We start from the raw sequence: 13,566 nt of genomic DNA, 5'->3' as shown, positions 1-13,566 counted from the left end.
GTGGTGGATGATAGTGTGGCGTGTATGGCAGCTGGTGGCGTGGGAAATATAGAGTTTATTGATTCAACAATGGATAAATTTGCTTATTTGGATATTTTAAAACAAAATCTAAAGCAAGGTACTGAGAGCTACCGATTTTGACCTAGTTTAACAAAGGGTGCCAACTCCTTTTCACCTAATCTTTCCGAATCAAAGGAGGTATATCTCTCGTCAAGTATTATCCGTTCTGACGACATGACTTAAGCAGCGTAGTAGATGGATCTCGTAGCACTATATCTATACCGTAATAAAGCTTATTTCCATCATCTGCGATGGACAAAGTGCAAATATTGAAAAGTGTTCCGTAGAATATATAAAAGAAGAGCTTGTGCTTTTTAGACCTTTGCAGCAATTAAGTATATGTATACTTTTGTTTTTCCCACACTTTCTGAAGCCCTAGCGGTGTTTTTATAACAAACCCGTATCTTTGCGAAGAATTTCAAATAGTCTGCATCATCATTCATAACTCTACAGCTCGTTGTGAGCCTTAGCTTCGTCCATAATTCTTCTAAAGCGTTTTTCAATAGGTGCGCTTCAACTTTTTTCCGATAGGGAGGGCGAACGACGCAATATTTTTTATTTTTCGCTTGTCATTTGTAAACTTCATTAGTCTACATTTCATCATGGAACGCTACACACTTGAGCAACGATTGCAAATCGTGCAAATTTTTTATGAAAATAATCGTTCTGTTGCTGTTGCTGTTTTTCAAAAAAATCATCTTCCGTGATGAAGCTCACTTTTGGCTCAATGGCTTTGTCAACAAGCAAAATATGCGTTACTGGGCAGAAAGCAATCCACACGTGATTCATGAGGCACCGTTGCATCCCGAAAAAATCACTGTTTGGTGCGGTTTACATGCCGGCGGCGTAATTGGCCCATATTTTTTCGTTGACGAGAACGATCGCCACGTTACTGTGAATGGAAATCGATACCGCGACATGATAAACGATTATTTTTGGCCGCAATTGAATGGTATGGACTTAGACGACATGTGGTTTCAACAGGACGGGGCCACAAGCCACACAGCACACACTACAATTGATTTGTTGAAGAGTAAGTTCGATGAGCGCATTATTTCCAGAAATGGACCGGTCGAATGGCCGCCGCGCTCGTGTGATTTGACGCCTCTAGACTATTTTCCTTGGGGTTATGTGAAGTCATTGGTCTACAGTAACAAGCCGGCGACGATTTGTGAGCTCAGATCCAATATTGAACGCGAAATTGCTGGAATTTCGGCCGATTTATGCAAAAGAGTGGTCGAAAATTGGACTTCGTAAAACGTGCACGCGGTAGTCATGCAAAAGAAATCGAATTTTATACTTAAATGTATATGTTCAAACTCGATAATAAGAAAAAAAATTAGTTAAAAAAGTCAAACCGTTTGTGTTTTATTCAAAAAAGTTCAAAAGTTGAAGCGCTCTTACTGAAAAACGCTTTATATACATCTCGGTCCATAGCCAGACTGCGATAGTTGGTCACTCCTACGCTTCTTAGATCGTCCTCAACGTTGTCCAACCATCTTTTCCGCGGTCGCCCTCTTCGCTTTTCACCAAACAAGCGCGCATCTAACACTTTGCGAGGCATTCTTTCATCTAGCATTCTGCAAACGTGTCCTAGCCATTGGATGCGCTGGCAAATCGCACAACGTTTTCCTCTCGTATGAATTCATCTAGCTCGCTGTTATATCAGATTCGATAGAGCCCCTGTTCTTCTTGTACTAGACCCAGTATTCTCCTCAATATTCTTCTTTCCAATATGCTTAATTGTTTAATTGGATCCGCTTTCAATGTCTACGCTTCGCATCCATACTGGTCGAATCAGTGTTTTTTATATTTTGATTTTCGTTTTTCTACTCAGATGCTTGCTTTATAACAGTTTAACGTTGGCAAAATATGTTTTGTTTGCAGCCTATACACGGTCTTCTAATAGCAATCGTTGTGTCATCTGTTCTATTGTCCGAGGTATTTATTATTATTATTATTATTTATTAGAGCAATATGAAATATGACACTAATTGATAGAGCACACTAGTTACTTAGGCCTACGGTGCTTTCGAGGTATGCATTTAATTTTATCCACGCTTTCAAATTCATGATCGCCAATTCAAAGATCTGTCGCTTTTCTCAACGTGTTAAGTCATGCAAGATGCTTCGTTTTGTTTTCGTTGATATTTAATCCGAAAAATTTTGTTGGCCTACTAATTTATAAGCCGAAAATTATTCAGAAATACCCTGGCTTTTTATAATTATTCACTGAACTGTATTTTATGTATGTACGTAGACTCTACCAGAAAATTTCGGAAATTCTTTCCAGTCAACTTCGAAAATCATTTTTTTTAACAATCAACCATGATCAATGGACTGAGTTTTAGTTAATAATAGATAATTGTGACATACTTAGTTAGCACTGGCATTTATTTATATTTTTGTGCATGTATCTGGTGATTTTTTTTAAATGCATGAGAACTATCGATATTGAGAACTATGGTTTGACAGCTAAGAATGGCAAACTCTGTCGACATTTCTGTACAGTAAGATTGGGAAAGTCATCGCGAATCGTTTAACGCCAGAACAACGCTTCCAAATTGTGGAGATTTACTTTGAAAAAAAAAGAATACAGTCTGTGCCCGAAAAAAGGAACCGCGATTGTTCATGAAGTATAAAACATATATATTTAATTTTTTTTTTTATATGAAAGTATGTACAAAACTACGAGGCGCAATTACTCAATAAGCTCATTGACGCACAAGTTGCTTTAAATCATGGACTGACCTTCCGGTAAGATGCGTTTTCATAATTCCCCACACATTTTCAATGGGGTTGGCGTCTGGGGACTTGGAAGGCCAGACCATTTTTTTGTTTTGTTGTTTCTCAATGTGTTTTTCTGATAGCAGTGGTTTTGATGATGTGGGACGGTATGATATGTTGGGCTCCTTCAGTCTACGTTCAATGGTGTCGATACTCACATCTATTCCCTTTTTAGCAAGAACTGATCGTGCTTGGCGTAGTCACAAAGAAGGGTCCCGCTTAAAAGGTTGGACAATCACTTTATCCTGCATTTTTGTCGTCACTCGCTTCAAGACACACTCGGAAAAGTCATCAACATTTTTGTAGACCTTATACTGCTGATTCCACATCACAACAAACTTTTTTGATTTTTTAATCACTTTTGCAGCCGCGGCGTAAGATAATTTCGGCCCTTTCGAATGCGTGCATAAAAATACCGCCTCAAAACTCTTCGCGTACTTCTCACTCATTTTTGTTTGGTTGCGTTTACGGGAAAGTTTCGAACGACACTAACCAGAGTTAGCACTGGTGTCGTAGCCCTTGAGTGGGACTATTATGCAGCAAAAAGCAGAACGACATATATCTTGAAGTTACAAGAAAAAAACCGGTTATTTTGTTCTGACACAGACTGTAAATAAAATAAATAAATCTGTTCGCGAAGTTCAAGGAGCGCTGGCGGTATCATCGGTCTGTATTTCTTTTTAAATGAGGAAGAGGTGCCTTATGGTGAATGACGAAAGCTATCGAGCCATGCTGACTGAATTTTTTGTTTTTTTTTCCCCCAAAAAACGGCGTAACTTGCCATAGAGCGCGCTTAACAATCAATTTATTGGAATGTTAAAGCCCCTATTGACACCCTACGGCAAATTTATTTGAGAAAGTAGTCAAAAATTGGACTGATCGAATGGACCATGTAACTCGTAGCCGTGGCAGACATATACTAAAAAATAAATGCCGTGAAATTATCTACCAGAGTATAATAAAAAATTCCATTCCAACAATATTTATTTTTTTAAATTTCATCTTAAGTTCTCAATCTCTTAAAAGAACACCCGATATAAGTATGTATGTATGTAATATGCATATACATATTATATGTGCATACTGTTTTCTTTCGGCTTATTTTGCGCAACTGGTGTCTGAATTTAAAATTAGCCAAGGGTTCTTTCTTTTACGTTTCTATTCATATAGATGTATGCTCATACATACATACATATGTAGGTATATGCATATGCACCTTTTTCACTCAAATAGCAGTAGCAACAGATTTCGAATATTAATCGTGAATAGTGGCAGGTCAAAGTTTTCGTGAACATTCCATTGACTGAAATGGTCATTTGATTTTTGTGGAAATTATTTGGTAGACAATCGAAATTACTTTAGTTTTAATTTGCTTTGCTTCTGCCAATGTTGCAATTTTGTATTCTTAAATTGAGTCGTTACATTTCGCCTATTTTAGAAATAAAACGAGCGTAATTCATGCGCGCTATAAGAACCGCTGAAAGCCTAAACGTCTAGAATGCTAAGTATGCTTTAATTCGTTTAAATTTTCTTTGCGAGCTATACAAATGTGAAGTCTATAATGTTGATTGCACATATTTAATTGAATGCACGTGTCGAGTGGGTTTAACCTTTTTAATATAAAGGGTGGTTAAATTTCAAAGGCCCATATTGAATCTGAACCACACCTAAACGTCAAGTTTTTTCTGCATTTTATTTGACATTTTTCAATTTCAGACTAACTCAATTTGAACCATGGAAAGATACACAATCGATCAACGCGTTAAAGTTATTCTGGCTTATTATGAAAACGGGCGTTCAAATCATAATGCATATCGCGCACTTCGTGATTTTTTCGATCAATTTAATCGTCCAAATATGCGTACAATCGAAAAAATTGTACAAAAGTTTGAGCAAACCGGATCTGTAGGAGATGTGAAAACACTAGTGCATGCTCGTACAGCTCGTACTGCAGAAAATTTTGCTGCTGTTCGCGATAGTGTGGTTGAAGAGCCGTCCACCTCAACTCGTCGGCGTGCCCAACAATTGCACCTCTCACGCTCGTCGTTGATGAACATTATGCATATAAAGCTTACAAGGTGCAATTGACTCAAGAACTAAAGCCTCTTGACCATTTCAAGCGTCGTCAATGGTCAGAATGGTGGCAGGAAATGGCAACAGTGAATGACCAATTTTCGAAGAAAATCATCTTCAGTGATGAGGCACATTTTCACCTCAGTGGATTCGTCAATAAGCAGAATTGCCGCATTTGGGCGAATGATAATCCAAGAGAGATTGCCGAAAAACCAATGCACGCACAAAAAGTTACTGTTTGGTGCGGTTTATGGGCCGGCGGCATCATTGGGCCGTATTTTTTCCAAAATAAGGCCGGCCAGGCAGTTATGTGAATAGTATTCGATATCGTGAGATGATAACGAACTTTTTATGGCCCGAATGGGAAGATATGGGTGTGGACGATATGTGGTGTCAACAGGACGGTGCCACTTGTCACACAGCTAACAAAACAATGGCTTTTTTGCGCGAAAAATTTGATGGCCGAATAATCTCACGTCGCGGCGATGTCAATTGGCCACCAAGATCATGTGATTTGACACCGTTGGACTTCTTTCTTTGGGGTTATTTGAAAGAAAAGGTGTAGGTCGATAAGCCAGCAACAATTCAAGAGCTAAAGGATGAGATAATTCGGCAAATTAACGGCATAGAACCTCAACTATGCCTCAGCGTCATCGAAAATTTGGATCATCGGATGGAGGTGTGCCGCCGAAGCCGCGGCGGCCATTTGGCCGATATTTTGCTCCATACTTAATTCAGCCATACCAATATTATCATAATAAAGAGAAATGACCATAATTTCTTAAAAAATTGGATTTTATTCAAAATCAACACCGGTCCTTGAAACTTAACAACCCTTTACATATCTCCTCTTACACTTGCGATTTTCTGGTGGCTAGAAACCAGTTTCTTAGCTACTGGGAGGGATAATGTATTGTTTTTCAGATTTAATATTTTTTAATTTAATTATTATTAATTAATTTTGTAGCTTACGCTGCAAAAAATCTAGCACCAAGTGTGAAGTACGGTGGTGGAGGATTAATGGTTTGGGGTTGCATGTCTGCAGCAGGTGTGGGGGAGCTTGTATTTATTGAAAGTCTAATGAACAAATCAGTTTATTTAAACATATTGAAAGAAAATCTCAAAAACAGTGCAGATCAGTTGAATCTACCAAGCTCCTTCACATTTCAGCATGACAATGACCTTAGGCACACGGCGCATGATGTAAAGATGTGGCTTGCTTATCACACGGCACGTGTTCTGCCGCATCCCCCACAGTCTCCAAACCTCAATCCTATTGAGTGCTTGTGGAAGGAATTGGAACAACGAGTCAGAAAATGTGTGATTTCCACGAAGCCTGAATTGAAACCAGCATGAAAAGAAGAATGGTTTAATATTGGCGAAGAATTTACGAAAAAATTAGTGCACTCAATGCCGAATAGCTTGATGAAAGCCGTACTAAAACAAAAAGGTCTTCCAACGTCTCCAAGGCCTTCTTTAAATTTTAAACATATAAAAGAACTTTTACTTTTCCGTTAATTTATGGTTTAAGCACTGTGAATTTTCAAAAATTAAAACTTAATTTTTTAACTAAAATGTATGAGTATGCGTAACTTATGTGGAATAAACAGTTTTTGTTATTGTTGATTTGAAAAACTTGATTTTTATTCCATTGACGTTATTGTGCCTACACTTATGTCCGTCACTGTATACATACATACGTACATATAGATACATCTATTATACATACAAATGTTCTTATATCTACATATGTATGTTTGGTTCAAGTTCAGCTCAATCATATTAAAAAAAAAATCAACACCGTTATCGACATACATATGTATGTTTGTATGTACGTATAATCGCCAATCGTAGTATTAATGCCGATTTGCGTCAATATTTGTTTACATACATGATTTTTTTTCGCAAGAGCAATGTGCATTTTGTGTTCTTATCAGTTATGAACGACTGTTAGTTGCGCGTGGCAAACTACTGCTTTCTGTAACCACATTTGAAAATGAAGGGGTTGGTGTACCCCTGTCTCAGCATGCGGACGCTGATCGCATGCAAATCATGTCATAGAATGTAACGCAGATGGAGACCGCTCTTCGCAGACCTCATGCGATAAATCGCAGAGCCAATGACATTAGGTTTATCGCATGCAAAGAAATGCCACTTTGGTGTTTTGAGAGCTACATACAGTGGCCAATAAAGAACTCGGACACCCAAGTTATATGATTTTAAATAAAAAAATTATATATTAAAATGCAAATCTAATGCGTTTATGTGTCACATTTATTTTCGTTCTTCAAGCGTACTTTTCAAAACTATAAAAAACATAAACAAACTTCAACTCATTCGTACATAGAAAATACAAACATAAAAACTTAACAAAATATGTACATGACAAAAAAGAACTCGGACATTTATGTATATAAAGTATAGTTAGGCAAATAATGTTTAAGAAAAAGCAATATAATTAATACTAGGATCGACGTTATATAAATACGAAGAGCAAAATTTAGTCATACCTTTTTTTAGTATTTGTAGTCATAAAAAAAAGTTGAAACATATATAAATATAACTTATGTTGAAACTTTTTACATGATATACATATGTGAATAGATGTAGTAAAATTAAATGTGAAAAATATCCCCTTTTACCTGTGTTAAGCGATCCTATGTATATTTGTGTATTTCAAATATCATAATTTTTTTTTATTTATGAATTGGAAACATTTAATTTCATGTATTACGGAAAAAAGTTTATTGTTTTTGAAAAACCATAAAAAAAACAATTATTAATAAATCCATGACCATCATAATTTCTGAATCAAATTTATAGTAATATAGATTCACAATATATAAGTTTCCAGTTGTTTCATCAACTTTTATATCATGATACATATTATATCATGATATATCATAATACAGGTAAAATAGTGTGATTAATATTACCTCCACCTATTCACTTATGTACATATTTTAATACATTGTGCAAACCGTCTCCACATATGCTATCCATTGGTATATGTTTCAACTTTTTTCTCTGACTATAAATACTAAAAACAGGTACGACAAAATTTTGCTCTCCGTATTAAGGGAGGGGTCTAGGGTTTGAACATTTTTTTAATGAATTTTTGAGACTTTGCTTTAGAGATATGAATAGTGAAAATGTATTTAAACTTTTTGTACATTATAAAGCATCATTTCAACAATATTGTACTAAATTTTTGTAAGAAAATATCGGGAAATAAGCCGGTGAGGTAACTTTTCCGAAAACGCCTTTTCCAAAAGGTGATTTGCGGTGACTATCGTATCTAGTTGTAGAATCACCTGAAATAAAAAAAACAGAATTATTTGGTTAAATTATCACCAAAACCTCCCCTCCACTGGCTCCGATTTTTTTTTTCATTTTTACGTTGCCAGCGTGTTTTTAAAGCAAAAAGTACGATTTTCACTGATTTTTTCGCTGTATAAGTGGAAACCGCCCTCAATGTAAAACAAAAAAGTGAAAAATCTCTCAGTGGGGGGGAGGTATTTTATATATAGAAGTTGTATATCAAATTTGAAAAGGATCGGTTAAATATTGTTGAAGTTCTAATAGTCACGGACTTTGAAAAAGTGGTTTCGAGAAAAACGTAACGAGTGGGGACAAAAACGTCTATAACTCCAAAAGTTTTGCTCCGATTGAGCTGAAATTTTGGGACAAGATTTTTGAGATGATTTACTATAATATAAGAAAAAGCTATTTCCAAAAAATCGATTTTTTGAAAGTCAAACCCTAGACCCCTCCCTTAATATATACATAGATTAGTCGGCAAGCCTTTATTTTTTCGCACAGCATTCAGTCTTCTTGGCATGGAACCCCATACAATTACCGATCCACCCCCATGTTTACCTGTCGGACGTATATTTTTTTCCAGCAACTCTTCATTAGGTCTTCTCCAAACATATGATTGTCCATATGACCTAAATGTGTTAATCTTGCTTTCATATGCAAATAAAACGTGCTTCCAGCTCTCGAAATCCTTATCCCCGTGGCGCTTTGCAAATATTATTCTCTTGTGCCGGTTAATCTCATTGATTAAAAGATTTTTTCGTGCAACTCTTCCATTATAATTATACCTTCGCAACACTATACATGTACTTTCGGGGTTGCAGTTAATATTAAGGTGGTGGGCGACTTGTGTTGCGAGCTGAGGAGCGCTCAAATTTGGATTTTTCTTAATTTGTTGCACTATCCACCGTTCATCCGAAAACTTTTTTCGCAAAATATAAGGAAATAATTAAGAATTTTTTTCTCAGAAACAAATATATTAATATCGAATTTATTATTAAATAAAAATAAAAAATAAAATTTGTTAAAATAATAATGCTAAATTATACCTTCATATCTACGCTGTGCCAATACTTTTTTCAGTGTGTGTGCATACATGCATATGTACATATATGTGCTGCTCTAATACCGGTTATATTAGTTGCTTTAATTAAGAAATTAATACATCATTTGCGATTGCATTTTATTTAAAAGTTTTTGAAGCATTACGACAATTGACCCTTTCGTCCCGAACGAAGGTACAGATTTAAAATGAAATTTTCATATTAAGAGCCGAAAAGGTTAAATGTGTAATAAACACATAATCATATGCCACTTAACGCGGTACGAATTACAGTTTTATGAGCCTAAACTCATTACGAACCAAGTAAATTAACTATAACAAAAAGTTTTTTTTTTTGTTTCTGTTTTATTGCAGGTAGCATGACATCTGACTTCTTTCGTGTGGTTAATGAAGCCCGACGTCATTCGCTTGGACCTTTCAGTCCCTCATTTAATATACAGACTTGCTTGTATGAAGGTTTACAAAAGCATTTGCCAGAAGATGCACACAAACGCGTTAATGGACGCTTGCACATTTCACTGACTCGGGTTCATGATGGTAAAAATGTGATTATCTCCGAATTCAATTCTCGTGATGAACTCTTGCAAGCGTTGCTATGTGCATGCTTCATTCCGGGCTTCTCAGGAATATTCCCACCTCGGTTTCGTGGAGTACGCTATATGGATGGGGCGTTTTCGAACAACTTGCCAATATTGGATGAGAACACAATTACTGTAAGCCCCTTCTGCGGTGAAAGTGATATTTGCCCACGTGATCAAAGTTCCCAACTTTTTCATTTGAATTGGGCCAATACAAGCATTGAGATATCGCGACAGAATGTTAATCGTTTTGTTCGAATTCTGTTTCCACCACGTCCAGAATTTCTTTCGAAATTCTGTCAACAAGGATTCGACGATGCAATGCAATTTCTCCACCGGAACAATTTAATAAACTGTCGCCGCTGTGTGGCTGTTCAGTCGACTTTTGTAGTATCAGAGACTGTGGCACAACCTCAAGACTTTGATCCTGAATGTAGAGAATGCAAAAAGCATAGACATGTAAGTACATCGATAAATATTTGAAAACGGTTGAATATTGTGAATATATAATATAATTTTAGGACGCTTTAAGCTCGAACATGCCAGAAACTGTATTGGATGTCATTCAAGATTATATCGAACAAGCTAATAAAGGTTTGGCCAATTGGATATTTAAACAACGTAGCATTAAACTGCTGTCCTTGCCAGCAACAGTACCCATTGATTTCTTCATGGCCACATTATCGAAGTAAGTTCCATTCCTCCTATGCATTTCTGTTTTCTTAGTAGACAAAAGTTACTTTTTTGGTCGAAAAACAACAACTTCGTAAAAATCAATTGGAATAAGTACAGTCTATTCGAGCGTTTTTCTATTCATTTTCAATATTTGGTTGATCGGTGTCTCTCAAGACATCTTAGTCCTCTCCTCATTACAGTAAGGTATTTATGTTATGATGAATTATATACCAATAATATCCTGAATTCCGGGATTTTGGTGACCACGAATGTTTACAAGTTATGTGCTTAATAATAAGCGGCTCATACGAGGGCCGTTCAATAAGTACCCGTGTTTGATGACAGAGGGCGTTCCTGAGAAAAGTTGGTGTTAGCTTCGTGTGCTGCCATCTATTAAACGAGGGCAAAACAAATTTCAGACTGATTGATAGTTTAGTTTGGATTTGGCAGCTATTCGAGTAAGACGTATTTCGTGATTTTTGCTAAGATGGGAAAAAGCTTTATCGTTTGGTAATTCGCTTTTTGTTTTTGGATGGAAAAAATGCGAGGAGATAAAAGCAAAGTTAGATGCTGTCTATGGGGACACTTCGCCGTCTAGGACCACATGCAATTTGTAACTTGGGTACTTATTGAACCTCCCTCGTATGAGAGCTGCTTTTGATAGCCCTTGCAACAGGCATCATTCGAGTGATTTTTACTAGCTTTAACTAGCTACTCAAGCCCAAATAAATACCTTCCAGACTCAATGGAAACACAAGTATGCTAAACAAAAAATCCATTTCATAAAGGGTGTTTTTTTAGAGGTTAGGTTTTCAAGAAGAAATAAAACGTATATAATTTAATGTTATGGCCAAGAATTTAGCTTTATTATAAAGGTAAGGGTTTGCCATTATGTTTTAAAAATGATTTCGGGCAAGTGGCCGCCGCGGCTGGCTCGAATAAATTCCAGCCGAGAGGCCCAATTTTCAACCACTTTTTGCAGCAATTGGGGCCGTATGTCAGCAATAACGCGCCGAATATTCTCTTCCAAGACGTCAATCGTCTCGGGCTTATCTGCGTAGACAAGCGACTTCACATAGCCCCACAAGAAATAGTCCAGCGATGTTATATCGCACGATCTTGGAGGCCACGCCACAGGTCCACGGCGCGAGATAATGCGCTCACCAGAAGTTTCCTTCAATAAATCGATTGTTGCGTTGGCTGTATGGGATGTAGCGCCGTCTTGTTGGAACCAAAGGGCGTCCACATCAACATCGTCCAATTCAGGCACGAAAAAGTCATAAATCATGGCTCTATAGCGCTCTACATTGACTGTAACATTATGGCCGGCTTCATTTTTAAAGAAATGTGGACCAATGATTCCCTCTGCCCATAGAGCACACCAAACAGTGACTTTTTGAGGATGTAACGGCGTCTCAGCAATGGCTTGTGGATTATGTTCACTCCAAATGCGACAATTTTGCTTATTGACATACCCATTCAACCAAAAGTGAGATTCATCGCTGAACAAAAACCATTATTTTCGAACCGCGCGAACCGAACCATTATTTTCGTAATAAATTTGCACGATTTGCAAACGTTGTTCAGGTGTAAGTCTATTCATTATGAAATGGCAAACCAAACTGAGCATAAATCAAGTGACAGCTGTCAAAAAGACTATCTACGAAAAAAGTAGTGCCAACTTGAAAACCTAACCTCTAAAAAAAAACACCCTTTATATCAACTCTCTTTTCATCCACTCCTTCCTAGGGCAAACACATTTTAAGAAAAGCATTTTTTCGCAGCTGTGTATAGAATAAAAGGAATACTGTGCTTGAAACAAACCAAAAATAACCACTTTTCATTTATGTACTTAATTTATTCCATATTATTTGCATTAAGCTTATTTTATATTTTGCTGTTTAATTCTAGAACAGTCAAGCAGCTTCCAAAGCCATTTGGGAAGACATTTGCGAGCGCCTAACGAAAATATAACCATTTTAGTAAATATTAGGATAATTTGAAAGTAATAAATATTGATGTACATAAGTATGTATGTATGTATACGTTTTCATGTAGTTAGAAATGTGGATTTATTCCATGACATAGTTAATTGGAATTTAAATTATAAATTTTGGTTTTGTACGAAAAACGAGAATGTCTTATTATTTATCTTAAATTATGCAATAATTGCTTATATTGCTGTGCAATATTACGTAAAAATTACACTAGAAATTGTAAAACTGTAGCAAGTATTTCCATCTACTATTTATATGCAATCATAAATTACAACATTCCGAAGTATGAAAAACATAATAAAAAATTTGGAAAAAAATTGAGGAGTTTTGGATTACATTTTGTCACACAATATTTAAAATTTCATTTCTCCTATTTATTATAAAGAATATATGTACATGCTATATTTCCTTTCTACACATTTCGTTGAAAAAAATTAATTATTTATGAACTTATAAATAAAAACGCATTGGCTAACCAAATTGGCTTGGAAACTCCACAATTGACCTAATTGATTCTTTCATGTCAGTTCAATTACTATCATCTGAAAGAATTAGGCAAACACTAACAAAAGTTAAATTCAAAATTTACACTTTTTACTAATTTTCCGCTCCACTATTTTTGCACACTCTATTTTGTTTTACTTCCTAGGATCTTAAAAGTGACACCAGTAATAGCCAGACACATTCGCGTGAGGGTAGAAAATATTTTAAGGCTGTTAACTAACACAATACACACTCGCATTTTAAGTAAATTAACGGTGAGTTAATATATACTATATAATCAAATATTGCAGCTTTTAGAATACAAATCTCATTTTTGTTTAAATACAGATTTGTGAAACACCCCACTTCGATACGACTGGTTTACTGCATTCCAAGCGTCTTTATGGCCCAAGAGTGTCGATATTAGTGGATGAATGGTAAGTTTTTAAATCAATCATTGAAGATGTTCAGTGTTTCAACCTTGATTAAAAATGTATAGAACGAGTAATTTGAAAGTTTTTACCATTCCTGA

The 13,566-nt window shown here is 36.0% G+C and overlaps 1 protein-coding gene across 2 annotated transcripts in view; it reads left to right on the top strand.

Moving 5' to 3' along the window:
• The window catches only part of LOC129241313 (1-acylglycerol-3-phosphate O-acyltransferase Pnpla3), a 55,740-nt gene that overhangs the window by 30,614 nt on the left and 11,560 nt on the right, over positions 1-13,566 (top strand). For both annotated transcript variants that reach the window (XR_008582131.1, XM_054877567.1), the window contains exons 2-5: positions 9,656-10,338; positions 10,401-10,567; positions 13,201-13,309; positions 13,383-13,471. Coding sequence is in view for 1 of the 2 variants with exons in the window: in XM_054877567.1 (XP_054733542.1) it covers positions 9,656-10,338; positions 10,401-10,567; positions 13,201-13,309; positions 13,383-13,471 (1,048 nt within the window). In the remaining variant the exon portion in view is untranslated. The remainder of the gene's footprint in view (positions 1-9,655; positions 10,339-10,400; positions 10,568-13,200; positions 13,310-13,382; positions 13,472-13,566) is intronic.

Source organism: Anastrepha obliqua, chromosome 3 (assembly GCF_027943255.1).
Source record: "Anastrepha obliqua isolate idAnaObli1 chromosome 3, idAnaObli1_1.0, whole genome shotgun sequence".
Taxonomy (NCBI): Eukaryota; Metazoa; Arthropoda; class Insecta; order Diptera; family Tephritidae; genus Anastrepha; species Anastrepha obliqua.
The sequence above is the reverse complement of the archived record's forward strand: the minus strand, read 5'-3'. Positions and strand labels throughout refer to the sequence as shown.